Below are 20,249 nucleotides of genomic sequence, written 5' to 3'. Positions count from 1 at the left end.
GCACGAGGTGCGCTCGCATGGGAAGAATTTCTCCTGCTTTTTGGAATAAAACTGGAAGTTTGGTTGGAAATGTGAGTGGGGATAAGGAATTTTCCAATTGAATGGTGCTACAAGTGGAAGTGTTTTCTCGCTATTTTCCACGTTTTCCTCATCGAGCTTTCAGCATGTACATCAGTTGTTTGTGCGGTTTCTGGCGGCAAAGTCTCTGATGAATCGTCTCTTCTCTCAGTTGACTCGATGCCGCTTCCCAAGGTAGACGTACGAGATATTTGGGATTTTTTTTGTGAACAAGCATCAAATAATTCACACTCTCTGTGAAGTTTTGGAAAAAAAAATTCAATAAATTTCTCTTCGATTGAATTGTGAATGCCAAGATCAAAGTTATTCCCCAAAAAAAATGTAACCATCTGGGGATGCTGAAAGGATTTCAGTGCAGGGAATTGGATTAAAAAATAAACTTTTCTGTGACTTCCTCTAATGACATCCGTGAATGATTCCGGCTATTAGTGAGTGACAAAATATATTTTTGGGAATTGTATTAGAAGGTGAATTGTGTATGAGGTGCTAACTAGAAAATATTATTTGGAATTTTCTTATACGTTGTTGTGTTATATTGTGTTGCTATCAAATCACTTTGTCAGTTTGTTTACAGAGAATTTGTTGATACTTTTATCTCAGAGGATATTGTAAAATACCTGACAATGAGATACCACTGTCATAGCCAGGTACTACGATTCAGACTTATGAGGGTGGGTCCGTCCGTCCGACCCCATGGCCCACGAGTAACTGAGCCAACCGTACTACGGTGGTTGGGAGAGAGAGTCACCTTAAGACGCCCGCCAACCCCACACACATAAGCCAATCTGTCCTATACCATGACAGTTAGTACCAGCGGTACTACATTCGGCCATTCCTGACTTTTGTGACGTCCTCGGCACAAGCTAGGAAAAGCAAGACAGATTGACCGAATTTTCCCGTGATCTTCGACCAGTATACTTCGCAATGAATGCGATAACAACTGCGGTCCTGTGTATAGAGTACAAGTCTGTATTAGACAACAACTCTATTCACAAACTGAAGATCATATCAAATTGTTCCTAATGGAACCGTACCTGGTAGCCCAAGTACACAAGGGTTCTGTTTGATTTAGTACGCCAGTGCACTGACACAAAATCATCACACCCATGAACCTACAGAAGGTTCTTTCAACACAGCTTTCGCCATGTTACTTGTTTCTCATGGAACATATGTCTAGACTTAGCTTACCCAGTTCCAGGAACCGTAAGCTCGTTCCATAGAGACTAGTGTCTCCGAGAAACCATTCGCCGTATGACTAACTGGATTGATGTTAATCAATACAACATTTCAGGTTTTCAACGTAACAGGCCCACCATGCAAGCATGATGCCTCTCCGCGAAAACCTCGTCATGCTTTATCTACACCAGTATCATTTACTCACAGACTCATGATTTGTCTCTCTATACCATCCGATCAACGAAGACTCATGAATGTTGTCTTTAGTATTAACTGGTTGCATGACCTGAATGTTTTGTCTAGCTTACAATGCGTCCATTGATCGCCCAGACCTACATTTCTATTCATCCATTCTACCATATCTATTGAGTCGTCAGGTTGATACCTTGCCTCATAATCATAATGGTTCTATGGATGCTTGAAGAGCCAGTTTATCACAGTATTTCTACTGATCACATAAACATAGTGAATTGCTCTTCCATGTGCACAAATGCACCTTTCTCTTCTCCTGATACCTCACTATGCGAACCATAACCTCAGAGAACTTTCTTTCGCCCAGGTATCTAATGCTTCAGTAAACCTGATCAGAAGAGAAACGCTACTTCGACACACTACCTCTTATCCGTGCACTATACTGCAAGCTATACTTCTACGCTTCAGTAAAGCAATTATTTATGTACCAATACAGGTACCTTTCCCATAGCATGATACCACACCAGTGATAAGAGCGATAACCTCGAAGAACTTCCTTCCGCTCAGGTATCGTCAGATGCCTCGGTAGGCATTGCACAAAAGAGAGACTACCTATGCTACAACGCTACTAGTCCGTTTCACTACATTCAAGCCCTAACTATGCTTCAGTGAAACCACTCTCTTATCTACATAGAAGCACATTTCTCTCACTCTAGATACCAATTATACCAAGCCAAGATGCTGAGGATCTTCTAGCAACCAAATTCTACTCTTCCCTCTTTTTTTTTCCAAGAAGAGTCCAATTATTCTTCTGAACGATTGCTTAGGATCCGTTGGTATCATTTTGAACTCTTCCCTTAAGCAATTCCTTATTCCTGTTTGAGTTTCATCTTTTTTTTTTTTTTTTTTTGGTAAAAATCAAACAACCAATTTTCTTTAATCTTCGTATTGCATAAGAATTGTGCTAAAATCTTTTCACTTATCCATCTCCTTTTGAAAATTCCAACTAACTTTAATTTTTCTTTAATGAAATTTTTAATTCATTTTTTTTCCAAAAATTTCACTGTTTTCAACTATTTTTCAATTTCTTTAAAATTTCATGCAATTTTCAACTTTATAGGAATTTCCTTCATTCCCAACATCATGAAAATTTCCTTTTTTTGTGAAATCAAAACTTATACACTTTTCCTTCTATTTTACTTTCATTATTTAAATTCAATGAAATTTTAATTTTCCTATTATGAAATTTTCAACCTTGATGGAATTTAATTCTCAATTCTTGTGCAATCTTCAGTCCTGAAACATAAAATTTCATAACAGAAATAAAACAAATTCTTTTTTTTTTTGTTTCCATATTTCTTTCTTTTCATGCTGTAAAGGAATCTTGCAATTAACATTCTCTTAAATTCAACATGTTAAACAAAAACATAACAATTTCCATCATTAAGAGAATATCAGGGGGTTGAAAAGCGCTTTTCAGGGTTAACAATTCAAATACCATGATATAAAACATTAAAATTCAAGATTCCAAATTCGGAGAATACCACTCTCCTACCAAGAGAAAATACTTGCGATTTTCCTTCTTATACTTCTCATGCATTGCTGCATACGCTCCTTTTCGCCGCACCATCAACGCGTGTCAGGACCACCGCACGGTGCTTCGTTGGTGTATGTGTGTGTGTGTGTCACCTTATCGCGACGAGCTGCCTCTGCTGCTTGACTCTCCGCAGCACACTCATACGCAGCTCCTTGCGCACGCCGCTTGTCACTCACACACACACACAATAGTACCGTTAAACGGCACTTTCTCTTTTGTCCAATTGCGTCGTGAAAAGACGCAATTTCTTACACTCGCGACACTTTTCCTTTGCGAAAACGTTTTTCGCATCGAAGGAAATCACGACGGGACTTTCCATGCCCCGAAAAAGCCACCCGGATGACTTTTTTCCGCACCCCTTTCGCGACGGCAACACAAAAACTGCCGAAATGTCACTTTTTCATTGCAATTTTCACGGCTTTTTCGACGCGTTTTCCCCGAATTTCACTCATTTACACGACGGGGAACCATTATTTAGCACTCACGGGTGCTACAACGCGATTTTCTACGCCGCGAAAGTCCCAAAACGGTGGACTTTTTCCGCGAATTTCACCATGTGACGTCAAGGTGACGCCATGAAATTTTTCACTCGCGAATTCAACACTTTTCGCACTTTTCCACTTCCGCGAACGAGTTTTGGGCTTATCTCACTTCTGAATTGTAAAATACCTGACAATGAGATACCACTGTCATAGCCAGGTACTACGATTCAGACTTATGAGGGTGGGTCCGTCCGTCCGACCCCATGGCCCACGAGTAACTGAGCCAACCGTACTACGGTGGTTGGGAGAGAGAGTCACCTTAAGACGCCCGCCAACCCCACACACATAAGCCAATCTGTCCTATACCATGACAGTTAGTACCAGCGGTACTACAATATTGAATTCCTAATCCCATATCTAAATCGCATTACGATGAGAAGCTCACAAATGATATTGGAAGAATTTGTGCAAAAAAGAAATTCGTGAAGTGACAAAGATATTTGAGTTTATATTGATAAGAGTCCGATGATGCCATTGGAAGGATTTTTATGTATATTCAGGGATATATATCACAGATTTATTGGTACTCCTTATATGTTTATACATATATTTAGCAAGTCTGATAGACAGAGTATAAAATTATATTGTGAGAAGACTTGTAGAGAGTCACGTTCATGAAAAGGAATCTTTACGGAAAGATCGCAACCAAGCACGATTTATGGCTACACTTCCTTGACATGCTATTGGGCTTTAGGAATAAAAAAAAACTTCGTCCCTCTACCACAACATTTAATTTCTCTTTTTTTTTTTTTACTTCAGGCGCTCAAAGGAGTTGATTTTAGGATCTAACAAACATTAACTGCTTGATGTCTATTGAAGGGGGAGTTTTGAAAATAATATATATAGGACGTAGAATTTAGGAGTACTTGTGGGTTGGCTTTGTTTGAATAGAAAGAAATTTTATGGTGATTTTGTGGATGTTATAATGTACTCCCACACATCAAAAACACTCACTATACATAGTGTTTGGTTATTTGATAGCATAAGTACTGTTCAGTCCAAATTATAACATACACCCCCGACTAGCGAAACAGAATGAGCCATTTCTCCGGTTATTTCAGCACAGAGATTTATAGGAGGGGCTAACTCACTTGAGGGTAATCAGAGGAAATAAGTGTTGGGCCAGTCAAATATAATTACACATATTGCAATTAACTGAATCTGCCTCAAATTTTCTATGAGAATTTTGTGTTTCATATTTGATTTTCTTTTAAAATTATCTTTGGATAATTAAAAAATAAAAAAAAAAACCTTTTTTCTAAACCATTCTAGAGAGAGTGAGACATGAAAAGTTTCTTAAAAAAAAGAGCTCAGGAAAATTGCAAAATAACTTTTGAAAAAATATGATTATGCTTGATACAGCGAGTGATGAAAAAATAATTTATTTAAGTTGACTAACTAACCCGTATTGTTTTCTAGTTTAATTATAAATTTTAATTTATATGCGTTGGAAAGCTCTACGCAAAAAAATATATAAGAACAATGTTTTTGTGGTCTTTTTGATAAATTTAATAAATTATTAGGTAAAAACACAAAGTACCATTAAAGGAGGAATTTAGTTCTAGGAATTGCCTTTTTGAACATACAAAGAAGAATTTGACGATGGAGTTACTCAAAAAACACCCAAACTTGAGCTTCCATGAATTAAATTTTGTTGTTGAGTAGAAATGGGAACTAAAAGTTAATAGAAAAGCTCGTCATGTATGACTGAAACTTACAATTTCAAGTCTCTCAAATATTAATGAAAGTTTCGTGGAAAACAAAGCTTCATGTGTGACGGCATATTATGTACTGCGCATTATGTACGTTTATGCTGCAAAACTTTCATAAACTGCGAAAGATAATAATTTACTTTTTTTTGTTCAACATATTCGTTTTTAATATGGGAAATGGTATTATATTGAAAGATTTATCGGTTAAGTAGTTTGTTTGGATTTTGCGATCCAAACAAATAAAAGATTGAATGTTTTCATTCAAATCCAAATGAATTGATAATTCCAATACGGCATGATTCTTGATATTTTTTTGAAATATTAGTAGCTATAATTGAGCTTGAAAAAATTAGAAAAGAAGATTCTAATCGTGTACATAGCTTCATTCAAAAAGTTCGTTGACTAAACTTTTCCCAATATTTATACGATTTTGACGATTTGGTTTAAATGTAAAACGAATCAGCAATTAAAAGCTTTTATTCTAAAATTTTCCACACATTTTCTGCAGCTTTTTGTTCTACACTGAGAGCTTTTTTTGAGGTTTTTTTTTAGAATGATATTTAGGTATATACTAATTTACTTTGTATGGGAGCATTGATCTCAAATATTCGCAATTTGCTACCATAACTTTTTTTATAGACCGGCTGACATGTTATTAATTGGAATGGTTTATGGGAATTGGGTCAATTGTCGTAAAATATTATTAGATTATATTTTTCTCATTTCCTCATGCATTTTTTTCATGTCACACTTTTCTCGGGTGTCAAATTGTATTGAAACATGATTCAATTTCCATTGACCACAATTTCCACCAATTTTCTCGCTTCAATGATTAGCAGAGCCCTTCTACACAAAACTGCGTCGAACTCTTATCAGAGCTTCGGCATCGTACTGCGAAATACATCGTAAATAATGCCTCAAACCCTTTAAGTTGGCGGAATAAATCGAGGAAGGAGTGTTTCTCTTCATTGAAGAAATGCATTTAACGTAAATTTACATATTAGTCATTGCTTTAAGTATTCTCTGTAGACAAGCTTGCGCCCATAGTGTTTAGCCGTCTTAACGTATTGTATACTACCTAACTATAAACATCGTCTATTTCAGGAGAAAGAGTAGGTTAGAGTGTGATACGTTTAAGAGATGTCGTAAATTGAACTTGTAAGTTTCATGGAAATTGCCTCATTGCGCGCTATATGTATTTAAAGCACAATGGATCCCTTCTATGAGAACAACATAGCGCATAAATTAATCAAACGAGGAAATGCATTTTAATTACTTCTTAAAACAAAAAGCTTAAAGTTGCCAAAGTGATTTTGTTTTGTGAAAGAATTAAATTCAACGAATCTTAACAGAGGAGATAATTGTGGAGAATGCGACAAAGATAGTGAAAAGTGCTATTTGACGAGGAAAAATTCTTTTAAAGCAAAAAATCACCATTCTTGGAATACTTTCACCATGAGGATTCTGTCTATGCTGATAATCATCATTTGCCGAATTGTTTTCGGTAAGTGCTTTTGGTATTATCTCTCGTCTATTTCCATCTGCTTTCTCTGAATCAATTTCCCATTTTGTCCCAAGCCATTGAATTAAAACGACTAAACATGAATGATAATTAAGACAGCAATAGAACACATTAGGTAAAAATAACGGCAAAAATAGAAGGTAATACAGACTACCCGGCGCCACCACTGCATTTGAGTTTTTTTTTTCATTAGAAAGTGAAATTAAATGTTTTTAAACGTTTTTATTTTTAAATCTTCACTTTCAAATTTTGTAATTAAATTTTGTGATTCTGTTTTTTTTTCTTTTTGCGTCAATTCTCAGTTGAGTGATCACAGAGGAAGGACATGGATGTGAAATAATTTGTTTGGTGCCCTTTACCGAATGTCCTTTATGGTTATTTTGTACAACTCGATAGCCTTTTGGTACCGCAATGAACACCATCAGCTTTTTCGGGCACTTTACATTCTAGGAAAATTGATTCAAACATTTCTGGTTTCATTTTCCGAACATATTTTTCGCCAATTAATTTACACACAAAAATTCTTTGATAATGGGAAAACGTGGCCAGACTGTATTCTTTTAGAGATACTCGCGGGAAAGAAGTGTTTGTCATGATTTGAAAATATTTGGAGATGGGAAGAAATTACACAAATTACTTTTATAACATAAGCAGAGAAGGAGATTGAACATGGTGAAAATGTGCGGTGGAATAGCCAATCACCTTTCATGCCGTGATTTAAAGTAAATTCGCGGATAAACACAAAAGATCTTGACCGCGCGCATGAAAAATCATTTCGACGATTTTCCATCTGCGCTATTTTTGGATCATTTTCATTATTCTATGTTTTTTCTTTCCTACACGCCAATTTGCTCCTCCAATACATTCCATCGTGTACAATATTGTGGAGTCAGCAAGCGTAAGTACGTGTGAAAGAAAAGCCCAACGGTCTGGTTATAATGCGAAATGTTAATTAAAAGTGAAAACGAGTGTTGAGATGTTTCGGCAAAAAAATAGAAAGATTTTGAACCACTATAAATTGTGTGGGGATGAAAAGCGGAAATTGAATTTGTTTGAAACAAAGTTTTGAGCGTAGTATTCGAATGAATTAAACACGAAAGAAATTAACATATATACAATTAACATTGAAATATGTAGGTAGGTACGTACAGGTAGCACAAATGTGACTTGAGAGCTTAACACTTTCTTCAGAGAAGGAAACTTTTCCCATAGAGGGAATTGATAGACTTTGCAAAATTAATGATTATGCTTTTTGGAAGCTTGCTTAAAATTCACAGAAAAGCTCGCGGAAAAAAAACAAAATAAAATATTAAAATTATACAAAATCAAAGTTTCTTGATTTTTCATGAAATGAAATTTTGCAAGAAGAAAATGTTTATTTGTTGGCAAACTTAGATCGAAGCAAAAATATTTATCTTCCGTGAGAAAGCGCAGAATATATGAAACAAATTCTGCTGCATGCACTCTGAAGATATGTTTTGTTTATGTAGTTAATATGTTTCAGTTTAATTTTAAATTTATTAATTTTCCTTGTTACAAGGAGAGATTTATTAGGGAGAATTTTATCATAATACAGGAAACCTTGAGAGCTTTTAAAGTAAAAATTTTACACGGTTAATAAGATTAAACATATGGTAAATAGATAGGTAATCCTGGTATAACATTTTATTTTTCATTTCCTACTCAATTTTCCGCTACGTGAAGCCATTTGAAGCTTTCTGCTTTGATAAATTTTATTTTTCCAAGAGGGAGGAATTTTTTTTTGTATCTGCGAATATGCAAGAATAACCTATATATTTAGATGCTGATTTGACAGAAAAATATGATTTTTTGATATATGTATAATTTTTCAATGAATTATTGATTATCTGATTTTTTTTATAAAGGCTGTTATTTAATTTAGTCTCATCAAATAAAATAATTATCTTTAATGTATTAGAAAGCTTCGATAAAAAAGCCTAAATATACATAGGAATAAGAAAATTAATGTGATCGGGTAATTAATGTTTAAGTATGTAAAACAAAAGACGTTCACGATGCTATATAAATAGCATTTGAAATATTAATATAAAGCACATAATTCACGTAATTAGATGAATTGTGATTGGCATTAACATCCTTCGAGCGTTTGAATAAGTAAATGACAAAAAGCTCAAGCTTTTCGTATGTAGCATAGGTATGTAAAAAGCTATATGTAAGACTCTGTAAGCAATAATTTATAGCACCGAGTTTTGCAAGAGCAAATTATCTTATTTACTGACTAATTTCGTGCTAAATTGTTGTTGCACTTTCGTATCAGATTCAACTCACACGGAAGCTAATGAAGTTTTTGGAGTTTTTTTTTCTGTGTTGTTCGGTATTTACGGGGGCTGATCGTAACCTTGTCTGTTAATTGTCCAACAAAATGGGTGTTAGCTGCTGCGGTAGTTTGCCTTATGTGGGGGCCTAAATGCTGAGAGTGAGTAAAAGTGAGGCGTTTTGACGCCAATACCAAAGATGTGTAAATATAGACACATTGCGCCGCATCGCAATTAAGGAGCACACCTTTGTTGTGCCTAATTGTTAATAAGTCTAAGTATTTAGCAGAGAGCAACGCAACATAATAGGAGGAAGTCGTAGCTACGGATGATGGTGGGTAATGTAAATATGCCAAGAAATAGTTCATGTGGCAAATTGTGGGAAAAATGAAGACGGTTGTTTACTGTTTACCGGAATATATCACCTTCTCATTTGTCAGCCAAAGAATTTCTACATTATAGTTGTATCACCTCAACATGAAAAGGCAGTCAGTACGTGGTAGAGTGGTGAACCGATAGTATGTTATTGGAAAAAAGTGTAGTGAACCTTATCTATGTAATAAACAAATACATGCTATGTACATATTGCCTATTTGACTCCGGTTAACCATTAGCATCAGTTACATTATTGAATCAGCTTAAATATCTGTGAGCTTTATGAGTTTTTCGGGTATCTACCTCTCTCTTTTAGCACAGAATATTGAATTTCTGCCGGAACATCTGGGAGGTTTTCTCTCTTTCTTGCCCTCTTATATCCTCCTCTTTGTCGCCATTGATTGCTTTTGTAATTTCTGGCGGATGCACTGAATTGTGCTCATGCTGTTTGTATACAATTAAGATCACTAAATATAGAACATTTTATAACAAGTGATGCAAAAGATACCCATTCTTCATCCATTTAAACGACGAATATTATGGAGTTTTCTTTTCTTTCATTGTTCTCTCTTTAAGAAATAAAAGCTATTTTTTGAAGAAAATATTCTAAAACCAACAGATCCAAATAATTTTTTAATTTCTTATTTCAAAATAGTCTAATAAATAGTCTATTTCTTAACCGAAATTCTTGAAATCTCGCGTAAGAAGTTTTAAAGCGCTTCCTTTAATCGAATCCATTAAACTTTTATGGAAATATTAACTTTTTATGTTACTTTTATGCACTCAAAATCAATAAAGAAAAATTTCTGATCGAAGTAAATGTGCTTAAAATGGGGTTTTTCAGGCTAACCTTTCGCTAAGTCTCTACTCCATAAATGTGTAGGAGCAGTAGGAGCCAATGAAAACACTTTGCTCTTTTTGCTCGAATTTATCAGTGAATTAGAATGCTTTTTTTATTAATTTACATTTTTATTTAAAAGATAGTCTAAAAATATAAATTGAATTACGTTTTATTCGGAGGTGGTGCTACAGTGTAAGATTAATTCAAAAGGGTGAAATTCACTACCTACTAAATCCAGTTCAGACCGATTCTAAAGTCAGATTCAAGTTATTTGAGAGCAAATTTAACAATTTTTAGAGCTGTTCAATTTTTCCAGGTCTAGCGTTTAAGGTTTTAAGGTTAGACTAGGCTAACATAAGGTTAAAACTGAATGTCTTTTTTTTCGGGATTTAGATACCCTAAATTCGTAAAATTAAATTCGTAAAAAATGCATTTAGCACCGATTTAGTTTGTTTAAATCCTAAAACCCCAAAAGCTTGTTTATAGAAAATTTAATCATAGTCTTAAAGACTTAATCTGATTAAAAAAATTTAGATCTAACTGGAAAAATTTGGCGTTGCCTAAAAACCTAGGCTCAGCTTTAAAAACTTGAGCTTAGCTTTTTAAACAATAAAACCAGCGTAAAAAATTTTTTTGAGTTACTTTGAGCTGAAAAAACTATTTTTTGAAAAAAAATGATAATTTTGAAAATGTTTCATTTTTTGTCCTTCCTGATCCTTAGTCTTTGGTGATGGATAAGATGTTCTTCTGTGGTAATAAAATGTTGAAGAATTATCGAAGCATATTCTTGCGTTGATTGCGATTGAAATTAAAAATGTGACCTATGAGAAATTAATCAATTTCTAAAAGGCTCATCTTTCATTGGAAAGCTCTTGAGGTCTTAGAATATATCGATAATTGAAAAAAAAAATCCAATAACATCCCTTCCCATAAAATATAAAATCCCAATTCCTTTTATGCTTTAATTTCACGCACGTTGAGTACGTAGAATAGCTACAGAATCATGATGTTGTATGTTTATTTATTTATTTGCAGTTTCGGCATCCTCAATGCTACCCTCAATGTCCATTTCTGGAGAGATTTTGGAGATATACAAACCAGAAGGGTCGTCATCCTGCATTGCCAGCTATTTTATGTGCAATGACTCAATGCTGTGCGTGGCCCAGCATCTAAATTGCAATGAGTATGCCGATTGCTACGACGGGTCTGACGAGTGGGATTGCATAGACCAAGCTGCTGATAGTTTCTATGACCACTTCTATAGGAAAAACCTCAAAGCACTCACAGACGATATCCCTTGGGGGCAATGTGGTAATTTACTCTTCATTTTTTATTTTAAAATTAATTCCTTTGCATTTTCCACTTTAGCTTTTGCACACAAGTGGTTGGTGGTATTATTTAGAGTTCAGGAGATGAATAAATAATATATACAATATGCCTCGATCCAATTTGCACATTATAATTCTTCTCTGGCCGTTTATGAAGAGGAGTTGCGCTAATTAATTTTGCGCTTTTCAACATGCTGTCTTTTCCCATCTGGCGTTAGATTACAGTTTCCTCGAATATCCTGACCTAAACAGTACGTGCAAGTGTAAGATGAAGGAGGTTCACTGTCAATTCCAAGGACTTACTACCATACCTCCAACACTACCCGTGCACGGAATAAGCCTGTTGGAACTAACTGGAAATCGTTTTCTCACACTCGATGACATTTTCCTCGAGAACTTACCGCCATCGCAGAAATTGTGAGTCTTTCTCAAGTGTCCCTTCCAAACATATCAGATTTTATATGTATATTTTTATTCTAATGCTCTTTTCCGTGGTTTGGCAATAAACCAATGACAGAGTTCTCAAGCATTGCTCCATTCATGAAGTGAAATCTCTTGCATTCCGTCGATTTAAGGAAGATTTTGTGGATGTACTGTGAGTACGATACTGCTGTATATGTACATAAATTCCATCCCTTTTCCTCGTTTTTTCAATGTGCAACGCGAATACATTTTCTGCCCTTGTGATTTTCAGATATTTGGATCAGAATCAAATAGAAATTCTTCCAAACTTTCTTTTTCCGGAAGGGACAAAGCTGACAGTCCTGTATGTATATATTTAGATATGTTTTTTATGCTTCCCATAAATATTTATTGGTATATCATGTAACGCACTTTGCCTTTCATCCTATAAACAGAAATCTTGCCGGGAACCGTATCTTTGAAATTCAGAGCTTCGCATTTGCAAATTTGGAGCATTTAATTGAACTGTAAGTAGCAGTCAAAGAGCTTTTCAATGCGTGTTGAATTTTATGCATTGATTTTATTTATTTTTTCCAAGAGTGTTAGGATATGTTTCTTTGACATTACATCATGTCCCTCTGTATCCATGTTGAATTTGTAGAAGTTATTAAAATAAACTTTCACTGAAGATTCTCATGTACAGCATAAGACTCATAATTTTCACACGTATCAAGGATGTGGCTCTTGGCTTTTTTTTCTGAAGAATCAACAAAATCTCAAAATTTATTGTGATTAATTGCGACATTCTTTTGAACTCAATATAGAGACCTTCGAGATAATCGTATTGCGGTGCTAACAGAAGCAGTTTTGGCGCCGATAATAAATTTGCAATTCCTGTGAGTATGAGAAGTTTTTTGACTTGATTCTTGCACCCACACCCCGAACTTTCGTGAAAACTTTTATGTTGCTCACGAAGAAAATAACCCGCGTATAATGTTATTGTTGTATCGACAAATAGCTATCTGAACGGAAATCGCCTCACAGCTCTCACCAGTGGTATGTTGCCTCTTCTCAAGAATTTAATAACACTCTCTTTGGCTGACAATCAAATTCGGCGCGTGTCGAAGAATGCTCTCAATCTTCCATCATTGGAACATTTGTGAGTAATTGAAAATGGATGTTGTTGAATGGCAAATCCTTTTTTGTACGAATTCTGAAGAGAGATTTGCTTGATGTTTGGTAGTTTTATTGAATTTTCAACTATTTTGATTCCTTTGTAATCATAGAGAATATTGATTTCCTTGTGCAAATTCCCATATTTGAAATTTCTATATCCGCCCATTAGATTCTTGTCTGGAAATCATCTACTTCAAATCGATAATGAGACCTTCTACCTTCTTCCAAATTTAACAGGATTGTGAGTATGGAATTTTAAAGAGATGATCACGTTTATAAAAACGTTCCTTTAACAATTTAAAATGTTTTTCAGGAATCTGAACAACAACCAAATTGAGGGGTTTCAATTGAATGCTTTCAATGGAATTGAAAATTTAACATCGCTGTAAGACAGTAACCACACAAACACCATGTGTGGGAGTTATTTTAAATTGGATACATTGAGGATATATTATTCTACCATTTTCAGGCACTTATCTGGGAATCCCTTCAAGACAATTGATCAGAGGGTTCTTCAAAATTTAACACATTTGCAGCACATGTAAGTTCCATTAGTGAATTTGATCCTAATGAGATGTTAGATAGGAAAATAATCTCCCTTCCAACGAAAATATCTCCAACATCATCTCACATGTATCGATTCCTTCCGTATTAATTTGTAATTCAATAAAGAATTCCATGTAATGTTTACAAAATTAATATAATTATTCGCGTAGTCGTATCTTTTGGGATTTCCTCATTTGACTAACAAAATTTATACCAGGCGCCCCCATATTTTCAGTCGGATTCAAAATCGAAAAGTGAACCACATAATTGAAAGTTTATGTTGGTAAAACATCTCATGTACACAAATTTAGACATCGGAAGCTTAAGGGAACTTCTGGGGAATTTTGCAATGTTGCGGTGTAGCGCATAAGTTGCCTTTGGATATAAAGCTTTTGCTTAACACATAAAGCTATTCCGTATGTATGCAAATGTCACAAATTTTAATTTTCTCCCACTATTCGGGGTATGAATATAAATTACTTTGAAAATCATTTTAAATAAATTCCTTTGTCAACACGATAAGTTTAATATTTTGCCTTATTCGCGATTAAAATTAGATATACAGTGGTGACTCGCAATATTACGTCTTTAATATTTTTCTCAACGGAAACAGAATAATGTAAATAATTCAAGAGCTTATGTAGCGCCATGGATAAATTCCTAATACTGCCCGGAAATCAAAAATATAAGACGCAATACTTCCAGGAATCTACTGTAATTGAGAAATTGAAAACAGCCTCTCAATCATTTCTTGATCCCTTTCATATAATTCAATAATATTTTTCGCGTGATTCTTTTATAAATCAAAATTCCCTCAAAATAGAATTGATTTCCTACATAGGGCCATTTCCTAACCGAATCAGCTGAATGCAATATTCGATTGAGAATAATTGGCAATTTTTCATGTCAAATGGGGAATCTTTGACGGATGGAATGGGAATTCCTTCACTGCGGTTAACCATTAATTTCAAATCTCAATGGGGGAGAAAATTTTACATTATTCCTCATTGTTTTCCCGCGCTCAATTGCAGCTACTTTACCTGGTTCCACTTGTGCCGTGCCGCAATGTACGTGAGAGTGTGTGAACCCCGAGGGGATGGTATCTCCAGTGATAAGCACTTGCTAGACAACCCCGTGCTTCGAGGCAGGTATGGAAATATGGCTTAAGGGGGGGGGGGTGGTAGGTAACACTGAATAAGAATTTCTTAATTAAGTGACATAATTTCCCTTCAAGCGTGTGGGTGATGGCAGCTGTGGGTGTTGTTGGGAATCTTTTGGTACTTTTTGGGCCTCTTGCTCTCGGAACACGCGGCCTGGCATGCCACATCGAGCACACAATCTACCTGCGACACTTGGCTGCAAGCGACTTACTAATGGGCATCTATTTAACCATAATCGCCACAGCGGATATCGCGTTCCGCGGGGAGTACCTCATTCACGAGGAGGACTGGAGGCACAGCAGCACATGCTCCCTCTGTGGCTTCCTCAGTACACTCAGCTGCCAATCTTCCACATTGCTGCTAACACTTGTAACATGGGATCGACTCGTGTCCGTCACGAGACCCCTTCTCCCGCGACCACCAAGTCGAGCAAGGTGAGAAAATTCACACATGATGTATGCAGAAATGAGGAGGTCATTAGCATTAGTGGGATGACTAATAATTGTTTTATTATAGATTGTTTTACGATATTAATGATTTTTGTTATTTTCGATTTTTTTGAGAAATATTCGTTTTGAGAAATTTTAGTCTTTTGATATTTCTTTTTTAACGTTTAATTTTATTTAATACTTGATGATAACTTTGAGTTTAGAATTTTTCTTTTTTAACATTTAAGATTTATTTCTTACGTTTGACGTTTCTTTTTAATATTGACATTTCTTTTTTTTAACGTTTGATATTCCTTTCAAATGTTTAATATATCTTTTCTGATGTATGACTATTCTTTTAGATAGTTTGACATTTATTTTGCTACGTTTATCATCGTTTTATGGTTTGGCATTTTTATTTCTCATATCTGATATATTTGCAAATTTTGACGTCCTAACGTTTGACGTATCTTTTCTGAAGTTTGAAATTTCTTTTGTAAAGTTTCATAGTTGTTTTTTATCTAACATTTGACTTTTTTTTTTTTAATTTTTGACATTTCTGGTTCATAAATTTGACATTTTTGACGAAATTTGCCGTTTCTCTTATTACGGTTGACGTTTTGTTTTACATTTTCTTATTTTTTCACCTTTAACGCCTCTTTTCCAATGCCTGAAATTACCTTTTAACGTCTAACATTTCTTTTCGGATGTTAGACACTTCAATATAGTTTCTTTTTAATGTAGATTTGCCGATTCTCTTCTAACGTTTGAAAATTCTTTTTTCATTTTTTTATAACAGATCTTAATCTGCAAATATTTTTTTTGACGACTAAAGAAAATCTGAATTGTAAAACTGTTATAATGAAGAGAAATCTTATTTTTTCCAGTCTTATACTTAATCAAATCTTTTTAAAATGAGAATTAAAAAGGCGTAATACTGCGAGGCACTACTGTGTCACTCAATAAGAGAATTGGAATTTGTTCACATATCTTACATACCATGCGTTCTTTGAACTTTTCGAATATCCTGGTATTGGGCGGGAGTGCTAAAAAGTACATACATTCAATTTTAAATTAAATAATCTCTTTTCATTTCCTCGGGGTAGGACTTTTTTCTTACAAAGTTTTTTCATCCCTTCAAACAATTCGATATATGAGAAGCGATATAAGCTTTTCTGAATTGTTGCCAAATTTTTCTCCGTTGCCATCGGTTATTGTTTTGTGACATAATCCGTCCTTCTGTGAATTTATTGTCATTCGCAAGAAATTTATAAGACTGGCAAATATAATATCTTAGGATGAGTTTATAAAATGTAATTGACTGCCTTGGGGGGAGGGCTTTATTTGACCTGAATTAAGAGCTTGCGAGCCTTGACTGTTTCATCGATTTGAATTCTGAATTTATTTGTTTACCACCGCTAAATCCTCAAAAATTTTTCGCATTTCCACCCCCACAGAGCCATCATTCGCTTGGGACTTCTCTGGTTGACCGCAATAACACTGGCGGCTGCTCCATTGTCTCGTGTGAACTATTTTGGAGAGAATTTCTACGGCTCCAATGGTGTTTGTCTGAGCCTCCACATCCACATACCTTACGATAAGGTACAAAATTAATTGAACTTTTACAACTTATATAGATTTTCCGGTAGTTTTCCAATTGAAACAGTACGGGGGTGGCTTTTGCTCCCAATCAATCCAGTATTTCACAAAGGCGTCAAACAACTCAATTGTGGTTATTGCAATAATTGCAGGGATGGGAATGGTCTGCCGCAATTTTCATCGTGGTCAACACGGTTTCTCTTGTTTTCATTGGAACATCGTATGTTAAAATGCTCCGTGCCATCAGGAGTTCCGGTTCAGCCATGAGGAGCTCCCTCAGTGGGCGCGAAAATGTTGTTGCTCGTCGTTTTGCTATTATTGTGGCAACGGATTGTGCTTGCTGGCTTCCAGTAATCGTTGTTAAAATCGCAGCGCTTGCAGGTGAGTTTGAACTCTTTTGCATTCCCCGTCCCCCTCCCAGAATCCCTTTTCACATCGGGATTTCCATTGAAATGCTGAAAATTTACTTTATTGGAAACAATTCTTGTGATTTATAACGCGAAGGGAAAGCATTTATTGTCCCAAATGATTCATGCGATGATTTTTTTTAAATATAATTTAAAATAAACTGATGATCGTGTATTGATTTATGTACAGAATAATTTCCCTGAGTAGCTAAATTAAATTTAATCTCGCACCAACTGGGGAATTTAATCGCGATATTTTATATTCTTGCATCAACATTTATTTAAATTATTAATTGACACCCTTAAATGATTGACTGGATGTCAAAAAAAATCTCATTGCAGGACACGTGATATTTTACAATTAATTTTGTAATATTTTTAATCAAAAATTTTGGATTAAAAATAATATTTTTTACGAAATTAAATCAATTTGGAAAAAAATTGTTCAAAATTAATTGAATTAATGCTGTGGAAAGAGAATAATTCAAGAAAATTTAAAGAAGTTGAGAAAAATGTCAACGATGCATTTCTATAAACACAATAAATTAAATAAATTGCTAGACGTCGGGAAAAGGGATTAAAGTTAAATTAGATTTTAGATTTTTTTTTTAGATTATATTTATTTCAACTGGAATCCTTTTACATAGAATATAATTTTACAAAAATAAACAAATGCAAAGGAATCCAGGATAAGAATGGCAAAGCTTTGCAGCTGTTAAGCCATCTGAGTCCAGCATAATCACAAATTACAATAGTATTATATCCCTCACCAATCCAGAATATTTCCAAAAAAAAAGAAAAAAAGAGAAAAGCTGTCCTACAAATTAATTTCAGGAAAAAAATAGCATGTATCAAAGAAAATTCTCCAAATCATTTACAAAAAAAAATGTCCAAAAGAATCTTGAAAAAAGAAACAGTACTTTACGATGCGTATAAATTAATCCAAAAAAAAAAGCTCAATATATCTACGATTCATTAAAATCATTTAAATCTTGAAGAGAATTAACAATGAATACTCTTTCCCCCTCCTTCTTGCGCAAGAAAATTTTTCCCTGTCTCTGCCACACAAACTTCCAGCCCATGCGATCTGCAGCCTCTCTTGCCTTGTTGAATAGCTCTCTTCGGGATTTGCTTAATCTCTCACATAGTCGCAGTTGATGACCAGGCTCTCCAAAAACGTTGAAAGTGGTTAATCCAGCTCTCTTTTTGGCTCTCCACTGACGCATGGCCATCTCTCTCATCCGTCTCGTTGTGAACCTCACAATCAGAAGATAACTGTCCGCAATTTTATCAGACTCTCGCTCTTTTGGGCTCACTGTTTTTTTAGCATCAGCTTTTTTTCTCACAATTGTGCATTCATCAAGATCGCTTGTTTTAACTGGAACCCCCATCTCCTTAAGAATGAGTTCGGCAATATCAAATTTGTGATTCTCACTAATCTTGGGTATTCCATCAATAACCACGGCCTTCAAGTCACAACGATCCAAATCATCCAGACGTTCCTCTAGAGAAGCGATCCGGTTTTTGAGAACAACATTTTCCGTTTTTAAATCAGCTACCTCGTTCATAAGAGAAGAGAAGATTTTTTCCATTCTGTCCATATGCTTGTCCACGCGATCAAATCTCTTTTCGAAAAGATCCCTGAGTTGAGAAACCTCTGAGCCAATTTTTGATGTAACACTGGCATTGGAAGATGCACCCGTAGCAGACAAAGATTCAGCAATTTTCTTTTGCCAATCCTTAATAGGCAATCCCTCAAGTCCATCATCACAATCACTACGGCAAGAACTGCACAGCCAAATAATTGTTTTTTCTCTTTCCAATTCCTTCGACGATAGGTTTTGGCATTTTCCATGATAGAATAATTCACATGCAGCACACTTTATTCCATCAGTTCCACGAATGCTTCTTTTGCAGGAATTACAAAAAGTCATTGCCGAAATTTTAAGAGAGAAACAAAGCACGTCCAACCAGCTTGAGCGATCAAACTGAACTTGAACAAATTGTCTAAATGTATTTTCAGGTGTGCAAATATCTCCATCTCTGTACGCTTGGCTCGCCGTTTTGGTGCTTCCAGTTAATTCAGCTCTCAACCCCGTGCTCTATACTCTAACGACAGCAGCTTTCAAACAACAGGTAGCTTTTTCTGCCGTGATTTACCTGGTTGTGGCAGAATGGGGGTAATTACGGAAAATTTAATTAATTTTAACGTCATTTCTCAATTTCATTTTGTAGCTCAACAAATTCGTCTACTCGCTACCGTGTGGCACTGGTGTTGATTCGCGTTCTCAGAATGGCTTTGAGTCTGCACTGTCCATAAGCCTAGGTCACAACTATACGCAGCAGAGTAGCAAGAAACATCTACTTCAGCGACGGGTATGTACGAGAGATATTCCCCTAAAACGTGTACGAAATTTTGCAATTAACCCTTTGAGGACCCTTAAAACATTTTTCTTCTTAAAATTTTTAAAGTTTCTTTTAGAGAATACTTAAATCTTCATAATTAATACAACACAAAAATATATTTCTTACTTGGAAGTACAAAAGGATATTCTTAAGGATTTGCAAGATCAGAAAGGACAAAAATGGAAAATTACATAAACCACTGAAAAAGATTTTGTCGGCTCCTCATACAAGAATAATCTTTCTGAGCTTGTAGAGATCCAAAAAGAATAGGACCTTGCCAGAGAATATTTTCCACTTGAATTAGTTATAAAAAGCCAGCAAAGATTTACCGAAAAATGTAAATGACGTCACTATTGTGTATTTTTGATCTTTTAATGAATGAAGTACAAGAAGCATAAAATGTACTGGTAAGCTGACCAAGCTTACGAGAGCTGTGTTTCTTTCAGTGTACCAATTTTGTGAGAG

General features: G+C 35.1%; 2 protein-coding genes across 8 annotated transcripts in view; both read left to right on the top strand.

Annotated features, from left to right (window-relative positions):
* Window positions 1-20,249, top strand: part of LOC129786050 (putative fatty acyl-CoA reductase CG5065) — an 824,046-nt gene that overhangs the window by 347,912 nt on the left and 455,885 nt on the right. The gene's annotated exons all lie outside the window — the stretch shown is intronic.
* The window catches only part of LOC129785987 (relaxin receptor 2), a 91,079-nt gene continuing 71,004 nt past the window's right edge, over window positions 175-20,249 (top strand). For 3 of the 7 annotated variants that reach the window (XM_055820728.1, XM_055820722.1, XM_055820729.1), the window contains exons 1-18: window positions 175-561; window positions 6,402-6,801; window positions 11,368-11,643; window positions 11,879-12,077; window positions 12,178-12,255; window positions 12,355-12,426; window positions 12,518-12,589; window positions 12,887-12,958; window positions 13,081-13,221; window positions 13,408-13,479; window positions 13,552-13,623; window positions 13,708-13,779; window positions 14,816-14,932; window positions 15,019-15,378; window positions 16,830-16,974; window positions 17,124-17,352; window positions 19,402-19,514; window positions 19,614-19,754. In XM_055820728.1, the coding sequence (XP_055676703.1) occupies window positions 6,753-6,801; window positions 11,368-11,643; window positions 11,879-12,077; window positions 12,178-12,255; window positions 12,355-12,426; window positions 12,518-12,589; window positions 12,887-12,958; window positions 13,081-13,221; window positions 13,408-13,479; window positions 13,552-13,623; window positions 13,708-13,779; window positions 14,816-14,932; window positions 15,019-15,378; window positions 16,830-16,974; window positions 17,124-17,352; window positions 19,402-19,514; window positions 19,614-19,754 (2,280 nt within the window). In that variant the 5' untranslated portion in view covers window positions 175-561; window positions 6,402-6,752. The remainder of the gene's footprint in view (window positions 562-6,401; window positions 6,802-11,367; window positions 11,644-11,878; window positions 12,078-12,177; window positions 12,256-12,354; window positions 12,427-12,517; window positions 12,590-12,886; window positions 12,959-13,080; window positions 13,222-13,407; window positions 13,480-13,551; window positions 13,624-13,707; window positions 13,780-14,815; window positions 14,933-15,018; window positions 15,379-16,829; window positions 16,975-17,123; window positions 17,353-19,401; window positions 19,515-19,613; window positions 19,755-20,249) is intronic. The other 4 variants (XM_055820727.1, XM_055820724.1, XM_055820725.1 and 1 more) reach the window with 4 other exon arrangements.

Source organism: Lutzomyia longipalpis, chromosome 1 (assembly GCF_024334085.1).
Source record: "Lutzomyia longipalpis isolate SR_M1_2022 chromosome 1, ASM2433408v1".
NCBI classification, from domain to species: domain Eukaryota; kingdom Metazoa; phylum Arthropoda; class Insecta; order Diptera; family Psychodidae; genus Lutzomyia; species Lutzomyia longipalpis.
The sequence above is the reverse complement of the archived record's forward strand: the minus strand, read 5'-3'. Positions and strand labels throughout refer to the sequence as shown.